Source organism: Gymnoscopelus microlampas (genome assembly GCF_963454915.1).
Source record: "Gymnoscopelus microlampas genome assembly, chromosome: 12".
NCBI classification, from domain to species: Eukaryota; Metazoa; Chordata; class Actinopteri; order Myctophiformes; family Myctophidae; genus Gymnoscopelus; species Gymnoscopelus microlampas.
In genome coordinates, this window is record NC_139949.1 from 31,893,620 (window position 1) to 31,906,128 (window position 12,509).

Sequence of the window (12,509 nt, forward strand, 5' to 3'; positions counted from 1 at the left end):
TGTAATTATGACGTTTAGTAACATACAATTTCTATTTTAGTGTTTTTATATTCTATCCAGAGGGGACATGTAATGTCACTTCAAAGCTTTACCATTAAAATATAAAATTGTCATAAAGTCTTGAAGATTGGGATCACACTGAGCCTTGGAAGGTTATGAAAATGGTCCTGTCTCTTTAAATATTCTTTGAGTAATTCCTGGAGCATACATGTGCCCATGAAAAAGAGATAAACCTTCCAGTCTTCCACGCAAACACTTAAAGAAAATTCTAAATTATACAGCAGTGTCATCGTGGATCACCTGCCGAGAAAAAGTGGGAGGCACAGATCACTCCATAAGGAGGCTGGCTAGCAGAGCAAGACCACATACAATTACACATGTCCAGCATCTGTCCTGTTTAACTGGCATTTTACTCTGGAATATTTCTCTACATATTACCTTGATGCAGAGAATGCAATCTCGTGTGCTATGCATGGTATGGGTCTCATCTGTCATATTTCTGCAAATCAGGTAAGAAACATAAGTGATATTAAATTACAATGTATTAACCTTCCTTTGCAAAGTTTTCAGGAGAATACAAGCTGGATAAAAATAGATGTATGCTGTATGTAAGGCTTTAATGTTAGAGCTCTAGTCACTGGAATCTTTTATAATATAGCTATATTGGAATACAAACTATGCTTACCAATTGTATTAATACTATTGATGATACTGTTGATAATGTTTGCACCTGGAATTTGGAAAAGATTGTAGTGGGATGCATTAAATATATGTTATGACAAATCTTTATTTAAGTAAATAAATAATTATAGTTACCTATTTAACTATAAAGGGCCGTTCATAATAAGCACTCAAACTAACGAGGACTATAACTATATAATTCTCTATTGAAACTATATCCTTATAGAGCTTGGTGTGAATGACCCTTAATTTTAAGACGGCAGAGCAAGACAGTGACATTATTAACTTAATCTTTGAAAGAAAACTCATTGCACCTCAGGGCTTTTAAGTGGTAGAAGACATACAGTACTATAATACTTACTGTCACATTTTTATCTGAATTAGTGATGACAAGAAAACAGCTCTCCATTGTAATATATTGCTATAATGACAGGCGAGGGATATGTGTACCACAGGTGTCACAGTACAATACTTCAAACAGACCTCCTTGTCTTTGTAACAAGTAGCAAAGTTGACAGGGTTTGTCATCCTTTTAATAACTAATGTCTAGTACAATTGTGTTGTTTTAGAGTGTGACTTTGTTTTCGGGTATGATGTTTTATGAACATTCTCTTATGAGAGGAAAAACAACTCAGTGCAGTCATGTTGGTTGCTACCAGGCATTTCTAACTTTAACCCGACAGATCTGCATACTGTAAAGAGATGAAATTTCCCAGTAAAGCGGTCAGGCCACCCTCTCCATCGGACTTCTTAGACAAACTAATGGGCCGGACATCTGGATATGACGCTCGCATCAGACCGAACTTCAAAGGTAAAGAGCATTTTTCAACAATTAATTTGTTGTGATGTGTGCTTACTGGAACATGTGATTATGCGTATATGTTGTCACCATTGTTACTGTATTTATTTTGAAAATTTCTTTTGTATTTTTTATTTTTTATTTGTCTGTTTACTTTTTTACTTCGCTTTGTCTGTTTGGACATTAACCAGTAATGGGGGAAGGGGGGATGTGGGGGGGAGGGAAAAAAAAGTTATATGATGAAATTATGTTTTTCCTCTGTCTAATGTGCTGAAAAATGCTAAATAAACATAAAGGTTAAAAAAAAGGGTAAAGATCAAGTGCAGTAGGTGTAGTAGTGCTGTAGGTGCTTCTCTGTATGTATACTGTTTCACATGACGAATGTAGGCAGTGAAGCAGCACAAACCATATACAATACCAGATGGGTTATCACAGTGGGAGCGCTGGAGGCCGTGATTCTTCTTAAACAGAATTCCTTCAAGTCTTTAATTGTTGTTATGAAATGTGTCATTACCCATGTCTGTTTATCCTTTAGGTTACATCTGTTTCCCTTTACACATAATTCTTTCAAGCCTCTGGTTTCCTTCTGTGTACCCCCTACAGCGTACAGTATGTCTATCCTTCTGTATTAACCCATAGACCTAGTTAAGTAATTTCTCTTTCTCCTTTGCCCATGAAGCCAGCTGAATCTGATTCTCTCTGACACACTTCCTCCTCATTTCTCTGGGGTCACATTTCATTTATATTTCATATTTGCTCCACATCTTTGAGATGTTCCAGTGTGTAGGCTACTGGCCAAATCCCAGCTGATTATCTATAAATACACTAATGTGATGGAGAATCAATAAATCATGACCTCATAGGAAATTACTTAACTTGACTGAAATATTTAAAGGTTCAGGTGTTGTCAGATGAATGTCTTGGTGGACTTTGTTAACTGAAAACAGGATTACAAATGAAGAGGAGAACAAGCAGAAGAGGCCTGCTCTCGTTTGTCATGCATGCGTTTTCGGATTTTGAGTGTTTTTTAAATTGGATAAGCACATGCCTCAATGAGTAATTATATGTTGAAAGTTAAAATGGCTGTGATAATGACAATGGCAGAGTGACAAAAGTTAAGGAACTGAGATGAGATGTTCTTCTCAGGTCCCCCTGTGAATGTCACCTGCAACATCTTCATCAACAGCTTTGGATCCATCACTGAAACAACTATGGTGAGAATTACACATGATTTTTTATTTGCATTTATAAGATTTCATTATCAATTCCAAGTGAACATGATAACTCAAGTACAACATAATTTTGTTGACATTATGTTCACTGTATGTGGCTATAATAATAATGATAATAATAATAATACAAAACAATAATTGATAAACATGCACTCAAGAATTATACCAAACGAAAGTGGTAATTCTGCATTTCAGACCAGTGTGGGTAGTTTGGCAAAATGGTATTGACCAAATCTCTTCGCCTATGTTCACCGATTGTTTGCGTATTATAACATGTCCAGAATAGTGTTAAGTAGTGTTAATGTGGTTAACAATTTAAACCATGCTTCGTTGATTGGGATCCCCCAGGGGTCTGGCCCCCTCCTTTTTCCCTCTACACCAAATCTCTTTGCTGAAAACAGCTGATCTACAAGCTCACAACACATCATAAAAGCGACTTGTGAGGTTGTAGATCACTATTTTCGCCAAATGTTCACCTATTATGACAGAATAGGGACGCTTGGGTTCATGTGGTTAAGAGTGACTACTTGGCTTGATGGATTCATCTTTCAATTAGCATCACTGTGATTTCATTATGCTACAGTAGCCAGCCTAAGGGGAGTAGCATTCAAGTAAATGTTTCAGATTACTTAATTAGCAGATTACATTATTTCCTTTTTTTCAATGACAATTTACTGTAAAATCTAAATGACTGATTCTGTTATGATTAGTGAAAAAGGGTTGATCTTCACCAAATGAATTATAATTCAAAGTGGGTTCATTGACTGTTTGTAAGCTGTCATTGTGACAACACACTGTTTGGCATGTGTATACTACTGGAACACTCCTCAACCATATCCTCAAATGACATGGCCCCAAAACAATCCAGAAATACTTACCGTAAATGAAATATTTTGCTATTTCTGCCAGGCTGGTGTTTCCTACTCGGAGTAGAATCCAAGTCAGCATTGACTGCCGGCACTTCCATATACTGTAGTCTACAAACTGAAGGAGTTCACTAGAGTTTGGCTAAGAGGAACCACATTCAAATGGAGTCCACTTGTTGTTTTGGATGGATTTTAAGATGCACTTATTACAATTGAAACATGTCGCAGTAGAGCATTCTCAGCTATCATTGTTTGGTCTCTGTATTTAACCCATATAGACCTATATGTACTATTTTGTCAACACTATCTTCTAATATGTCACCATCATCATGGTTGCTCAGAGATACCTGCGGCCATAGCTAAATGGTTAAAGAGAGCCCACATGAGAAGCAGGAGGTCCCAGGTTCGAGCCCCGGCAAATCGGTAATGTGTCAGGTTGTCCCTGACACTTCACCCTTAGCACTTCACCCTGAGCAGTCTCCTCTCCCCTGCGCTCAAGTCTCACCACTTGGGCAGCAATCAGCTGGGTGAAGCTGAAAACTGAACTTCTCCCACGGGATCAAATATGTCTAATTATTAATATTATTATTATTATTCCTGATATACATGTACATCTGCAAAGCTTCTACATGATCCTCATGCCTGTGTAGTTCTTTATAAAATAATACTGTATAATGTCAATAAAGTCAATACTCTATTCTAACACATTACATTGTGTTCCACACTATAGGACTACCGGCTCAATGTATTTCTGCGGCAACAATGGAATGACCCACGGCTGGCATATAAGGAGTATCCTGATGACTCTTTGGATCTGGACCCATCCATGTTGGATTCCATATGGAAGCCTGACTTGTTCTTTGCTAATGAAAAGGGGGCAAACTTTCATGAGGTCACCACAGACAACAAACTACTCCGGATATTCCAGAATGGCAATGTCCTCTACAGCATCAGGTAATCACTAAACCTGTGTGTGTGTGTGTGTGTGTGTGTGTGTGTGTGTGTGTGTGTGTGTGTGTGTGTGTGTGTGTGTGTGTGTGTGTGTGTGTGTGTGTGTGTGTGTGTGTGTGTGTGTGTGTGCGTGCGTGCGTGTTCGACCTCAAACTTGGCGTGTGTGTCGCCGATGACCTGGGGGTGTGCAGAAATTCCGTCAGACCAACAGTTGTTGAGAAGCGAATAACCACGAATGTTAGTCTGTCCGCGGGTCTTTGTAGGACACGCCAGATATCTGTGTGTCTGGGGGGTGTAGGCAACGGCTTCCCTGATTGGCCAACCTGAGCCATTAGCTTCACGGATTGGTCAAGCTTTGTGTCACGTTTGTGCTACCAAGTGGTAGCGCGCACAATAGACCTCAATTAGAACTCCAACTATGGAGACCCTCGTATCTCCATATTTGGTCGATCGGTTGTAAAATAATCAGGTACCACACTGGATCAACGTTAACTGGTACTCTAATAGCAAGTACAACAAGTACAACAGGTATTGCAGCATGAACAGTTTGGGGGCATGAGTAGGCCGGAGCTCGTTTATAAAAAAAAAAATATTTGTAATATCTATCCTTATTAGTACCGTGGTAATAGGTATTGCACTGGGTACTCTGACAACGGATACAGCAAGTACTCTGACAGCAGGTACAATGGGTATTGCATAACTGGGTGGGGCAAGCATTCCCAACTTGCATTGTTCGTGACTTGCGTGGTGGTCCCCGAGTAGGCCGTGCCCTTTCCCGTCTAGTATACTGTATATAATGACCTCTCTCTGGAACACTGACCCAAATCTAATGCTTGTAATTGTAGAGTTAACATGCTTTGGAGACAAATGTGGCAAACACAGCTGTGGATTTCATTTAGCATTTATTTAAATGAGAGAACACTGAGAGCAAGCTTCCATTTCCAGCTGTAAACCAATCCTCATGCAGACTGCAGGCTAGACAAGAAAAAGCATACAAATTGCAAGTGACTGCAGTTTCTTTGGGCTACAAAGTAACATTTTATGGTCAATTATGATTTACACAGAAGCTAGTGATCCTAGCCCTGAGCACTCTTTTACTTTAAGTGTGACAGTAGTATGAATATGACAGGCATTACTTTAGTGCTCAACCTCTTGGCCCATCAACGAGATAAGTGCACTTGCATAACACTAACAAAGCACAATATAAAACATTTATTTGAGTAAATGCTCCTGGGTGGATTGGGTGCATGACATACCGAATTGTGGAAATGAATTAAAGGACTTCTGACATGGTCTGCAAAGTATGTGTTTACTAGAAAGCAAAGCAATATTTAAATGTCACATTTCATAAAGCAATGCTACATGCTCTTCCATATAAAGAGAGAACAGCACATACAGTATCAGGGCTAATATTGCCCCATAGCAAGTCGTTCACAGATGACAATATGTGGTTAATATGATACAATGATATGTAACTGCTCCACTGAAAAGATATTTTGAATAATTTGCATTCTGAAAGATGAGTGCCAATATTAGTATATAGAGACATGCAGCACATCTGCATGGCTGGCTGACATCTCACAGTGGATGTCTTCCCACCACCTCAAGCTCAACATAGATAAAACAGAGCTTCTCTTCTTCCCTGGGAAGTCTTGCCCCTGCAGGATCTTTCCATTTTCATTGCCAAGAACCTGGTGTCCTTGTGATGACTACCTTGAGCACACATTACAGTGATTACTCACTCCTGTCGATTTTCACTTCACAACCTCTGGAGGATCAGGCCCTTCTTCACCAAGGAGTCTGCCCAGCTCCTTATCCAAGCTTCAGTCATATTCAGGCTTATCTACTGCATCTCCGTCCCGTCCTTACTGGTCTATACCTGGATGCTCTCCCAAATGTAGATATTTAGGGCCCTATCTTGGGGCTGCCTTACTCTTTAGTAGGAGTGGCCCATTTTGAACAAAATGCTGCAAATCATGCACATTCGCACTATGTTGAGGAATAAATGCCACCCTTTCAACATTGCCCTATTATAGCGCCACCAGGAGGCCCATTTTTGCAACCACTTTTTGTTCTATTACTCCTACAAATGTTGTCCAAACATCAAGACGGATCCGTACGATTTTTCACATTCCAGCCTGATTGGCGAATTCCGAACATTGCTGGCCCACACTAACCTACCTGACCTGGTGGAGACCTGTCCTCCGGGGAGCACTTTTTCTAGTTTGTATCTGTACTTGTTGCCTAGATACAGATGCTAGTTGTTATTCAATCGTGTGTTGTAAATTGTTTACAAAGTATGTTATTTATTTATGTATTTATTTGTCAGGCAAATAAATCAATGAGACAAAATGACTATACACACCAGAACAGTTTTTTCCCACATGCCATCACACTTATGAGAGGTTAACTCTGCACATGCTGCATGGACAGACTAGAATATAGGATATACTTCTGTATTATTCGTTTATTACTACTTGGTTCTGCTGCTCTAAGTACACATATGAAATTCAGTCACTGACCAGAGTCAAATTCCTTGTAGGTGTAGCCAAAACCTGATTTATGAACCTGATTCAAAAACTAAATAATATTGGCATTTAATTCCTGAGTTTCTGCAGAATGTGAGTGCTTTTAATGTACTGTAGCAGATCACATGCACTCAACAATTACAATTGGACTTTAAAGACCTGTCTACTCACCAGTTTCACCTATTGAACTTCATAATGCACTTTTCTGTTGTAACATAGATCAAGATTTAATGTAGTTTATAAACTACTTAATTAGCACTCAAATGAGAAGTTCTCAGATGAAAAAAAGAAGAAATTTAACAGGTGTAGGCTAGAATTATTCATCAAAGCATTTTGATTTAGCCAGCAGTATTTGAGAAAAATAGCACAAGGGGATGCGTGTTCCACAGACTTCAAACAATTTCCTCATGAATAGATGTTTTCCTTTTGATATCAATGACTACATTAAAAGTAATCACCTTTTTAAGTATTAATGGTTTCAGCCACACAAAATAAAATAATAAATAAAAGGGGAATCAAGGCTGCCAGACTTTTCCAGTAAAGGCCATGCAGTCACTGAACTTAGTATGGTTAATTGTCTAGAGATCACGAACACTCTCACCAAGTTTTATGGCAATCTGACAATTACATTTTGATATATCTTTTGTGCAACGGAAAGTTTTGACCGTGCTAGAGGAAAGGAGTCATTGGGGTCACCAATATCAGTAGCAGTTCCTCCTCCGAGCATGATGGTGCACATCCATGGCAATCCAGCCAGTGTTTTTTGAGATATCTTGTTCGGGACCACAGTGTTGGACAGGGTTGACAGACAGACAGACAGACAGACAGACAGACAGACAGACAGACAGAGAGACAGATGGATGGATGATGGACTGATGGATTGACTGACCGACTGTCATCGCCATCCTAAGAGCCTGTTTCACCAATTTCCACTTAGCTTAGGCTTACTTTAGACTTGAACACAAAACACATGCCACACTGTGTCGGCCCTGACTGTGTACTCACGGATCAAGGGAATTGACTGGTGAGAAACCAATGAGGTGCAGGTGTCGTTGATTACTGAGATCTAGGAACCCAAACAACAGTGTTTTGGTTTTTAGAAAGCATAGAATCTTGTATTTTGGGAAATTATATAGCATAGTTTTTGTTAAATGCTCATTGTTATTATGGCTGTCCTTCTACAATGCTATTCTTTCCCTAAATCTAACAAAAGCACCTTGCATTCAATCTGGGGAAAATCCACAACTTTGTCTTATGAAAACCAGGTACTGTATCTCAAACCTCTTTTTCTCAATGTATCTTTTACTATTTTGTTCAGAGAAAAATATTCAGTAATGGCAGGAAATTTATATTTTGACAAGAATGTTAGCCTACTGTTGAGAAATCTCATGATGCTGCAAATCGGCCAGGTAGATTACTTTCACTGCTTTATGTCATCTAATGACACTGGCTGTTATAGATTCAAGAGCACATGCTTTATTGCAGACAGAGTGAACTATAACTTTCCTTTGACGAGATTGAGGCGATTGAGTGCATGCAGTTGCACTTCAGTGATGGTCATTTACATAATGGTCTTTGATGAACTCAGTGAATATGTGTGTCAGTAGGTCAGAGTGTGGTCCAGTGGGTCTCGAGCGTGGGCTGGGGCATTTTTATATGCATAATACAATTAATCATGGAATAAACAAGCACAATTTTTCACAGTGGGTGCTTTTGGTGTGGATGAGGCAGTCATCCTGATACAAGTCTGAGCGTGATGTTTGTATCATGTATGCCAACTTTGGTTGATATCTTAGTATGTTATAGAAAGTAACATTTGCTCGTTTTGTTTTTAATAAAAAAACAAATACATACATAGTACATAGTATGATAAAAGGTCCCATCATTTTCATATGTAAGAGATGTAAGAGTACAAATGTGAGAGTCAAAATATAAAATGTCAACCAAAAGCTTTAAATGTATACCGTATACACTTTCACAATACATTCCTTTCTGTGTTTTCAAGGCTCACTCTTATTCTGTCCTGTCCAATGGACCTGAAAAATTTCCCCATGGACAGTCAGACATGTACAATGCAGCTTGAAAGCTGTGAGTAAAAACTTCCTCTTTTGACTGTCTGACTTGTCTCTATTCCTGGAGCTAGACACGACAGACTTGATGCATTATATACTGTACATGTAAAAGTTGCCATGATTAACATGACCCATATATCACCTCACCCTCCCCATCGTCTCTCCTCCAGTCGGTTACACCATGAATGACCTTATTTTTGAATGGCTGGATGTGGGTCCCGTGCAGGTGGCCTTTGATCTGCAGCTCCCTCAGTTTGTGCTGAAAGAAGAGAAAGGTCTTGGATACTGCACTAAGCACTACAACACAGGTATGGTCTCCATCCTGGCCAGCCCCCTCTGTTAGGATAAGCTAACTACAGTTTGCCCACTGTCTGTATATTCTTGTCAAACATGTCTCCTGTGCATAGGTAAATTCACCTGTATAGAGGTAAAATTCTATTTGGAGCGTCAGATGGGCTACTACTTAATCCAGATGTACATACCCAGTCTGCTCACTGTCATTCTGTCCTGGGTCTCGTTCTGGATCAACATGGATGCTGCACCTGCCAGGGTGGGCCTAGGAATTACCACAGTGCTCACCATGACAACCCAAAGCTCTGGTTCGAGGGCTTCCCTGCCAAAGGTTGGACAGGAAAAATAACACCTGTGATAGTACTGTAGCTACAGTATATAGAATACTCATTACTTTTTACATGACTTTGTGCTACATACAGTATGGCCTCTTCTGTTTCCAGATGCTGACTGTTATTTTGTTATTATTTTATCCATTTCCCACTCATTTTTGACAAAATTAACACCAATACGCTCATCTTCAATGCTGCTTGCCAATTGCCTGCCTCCACATTCTGTATATGTAGCACGGGCAAACGAAAGCACCATTTTCTTTGGTAAAGGTATAAGGAGTAGAAAACATAACAGAGAAACCTGCGCCTAACTACTTTAGACGCTCACTTAGTTCATAGTTTTTAAAATAGTAATATGGTCAAATAAAAAGAGTTCTTTATTTATTTTATCAAAATAATAAAAACAACTAACACTATTGCTACAATACTACTGTATATGAATTATTCTAACTTGTGTTCATATTTATGGTTGTATAGGTGTCTTATGTAAAAGCCATAGACATCTGGATGGCTGTGTGTCTCCTGTTCGTATTTGCTGCACTTCTGGAGTATGCAGCCGTTAATTTTGTTTCACGGCAGCACAAAGAGTTCTTCAGACTGCGAAAGAGGCTCAAAGAACAACAGCGACAGAGAAACGTGAGTGCAACCCACCCACTCACCCCCTTAGGCAACTGTCACCTACTATTCTCTATGCCTAGCTACGCAGGGACTGCACAATTCATCTGCATGTCACAATCCATGCTTGAGAATTCAGAGAGCATTGACCTGTGCTTAATTAATGCCTTCACCTCACTCGACTAGTGGCTACATTTACTGAACATCTTGCTTCAAGAAAAACAAACACTCTAGGCCAAAACATCTTTACAAATAAAATATTTAAATGTAGCATTTAAAATAGGATTCGGAATTCCATAATTACTTAAATACCACATTGAAGTTTTAACACTTAAAAGTATTGTATTGTCTCTTTTGTATTAACTTTGTATTAACATATTCATTTCTCATGCAGTAGCACTGATTTTTTTAAATTGTTTTTGTTCATCATTATAAGAATTTGAGACTGGTAGTTTTCTTTTTTTTATTTTGACTGTAGTTACATCATCTGAAAAACAAATAACAGCATCTCTTCATTGCAGTTTTAGGCTGTGGGACCACATGTTTACTAGCTAAATGTGTGTTCTGCTTTTTTTACCCATCAGCTGGGAAGTGGTGAGACTAAAGTGAAGGGAACCAACATGCCAGGCAACAACGCTCCGCATGGGTCCATAGCCCAGCAATGCAGTGTTTGTGCCAGGGTATACATTCATCTAGCTTAATTGACAACCTACAAATCAACATTTTAGAGGAATAAAAAACTAAAGAAAATAAAGTGCTACTCATTCATCCTTCTTGTCTTTGGTTTTGATCTATAGGAAGAAGAGCTGGCACAGCAATTCTACCAGAGTGTTGGACTTACTCTTTCAACTGAAGGTGGACCAGAGATGGATGCAACACCAATCTTTGCTGATTTGCCTCCTGGGTTAGGATTCTATGACATCCGCAGGCGCTTTGTGGATAGGGCTAAACGAATCGATACTATATCCCGAGCTTTATTCCCACTCAGTTTCCTCATGTTTAACGTCCTCTATTGGCTGACCTTTAAAGTTCTACGACATGAGGATGTCCAAGCCACACTGTGATTTTCCATCCACTGAGAACTACTTTGAAGCAGCACTATGTAACTTTTTTAATTAATAAAATGTAATGATGTCCAATCTGTATGGTAGAGTATGTTAATACAATATAACTTATACAATTGGGGTGGTTGTATTTTGTCTCCCTGCTCTTCTATTGAGACATTTAGATCATGTTAAAGGTCATGTCTCACCTAGACACGTGATCTGACACGAATTTTGACCTGGTGGTCAAGATTCAATTTATCCCCTGAGCAAGCAGGTAGGCTCTATTAGCTCAATGGTAAGAATTTCAGCACTTGTGCAGGAAACCGGGTTCAAATCCGGGGTAGAAGAGGAAAGTTACATAGTGCAGCTTTAATTAACACTGATACCTTTAATTCTACATTTTAACAGTGTACAAAAATGTAACTACATTTCAACACTCTTTGAGTTACAAATGGACAATTAATGCTGAAGATTTTACTATGCATCATTTGAATTCACAATTTGTTTCATTTTTATCCCCGCCAGGCCGAAACAGCCGAAGGCGAGGGATTATGTTTTCACTCCCGTGAGTCTGTCGGTTTCTCTCTGTTCATCTGTGAGCAGCTAATCTCGGGCACCGCTGGACCGGTCGACAGGAAACTTTGCACACACACTCCCAGCAACCCTAACCCTCTGCCTCAAATTTTTCAAATCTGCCTCATATATTTTTTAAATAAATTCTACTCTCTCTTAATGAAACATTTACAGGCTCAAATAGGCCATGGAAAGTCAGATCTTCATTCCATGTTTAAACCTTCCAATGAAATACACTTTTTATTCGCACTGGGCTCTGAAGTCTAGACTTTACACTCCACTATATGACTCAGAGCCATGAAGTGAAAAGAAGGCAGAGATCTCTTGAGTAGGTTGTTGTGTAACTACGAACTATACACAGTGTGCATATGCCATATTTGTGTGTATGTACGTTTTAATCAATATGTGTCTCAGGTAATAATAATCTAACAATGGGAAAATGTTGTCCTAATTGCTGTTCATAATACAATGAGTGTTTCCATTTAACAAGACTTTTAAGGGACTTTTAAATTGCACGCTAGCT

General features: G+C 39.1%; 1 protein-coding gene across 1 annotated transcript; it reads left to right on the top strand.

Moving 5' to 3' along the window:
• Nucleotides 1–472: 472 nt before the first annotated feature.
• LOC311057927 (glycine receptor subunit alpha-2-like) lies at nt 473–11,431 on the top strand (the record flags this gene model as incomplete). The annotated part of the gene is made up of 10 exons (XM_084075130.1): nt 473–510; nt 1,365–1,492; nt 2,627–2,694; nt 4,309–4,532; nt 9,063–9,145; nt 9,300–9,437; nt 9,537–9,751; nt 10,230–10,388; nt 10,952–11,047; nt 11,165–11,431. The coding sequence occupies 10 exons, from the start codon at nt 473–475 to the stop codon at nt 11,429–11,431; spliced, it is 1,416 nt and encodes a 471-aa protein (XP_083931256.1).
• Nucleotides 11,432–12,509: the final 1,078 nt, after the last annotated feature.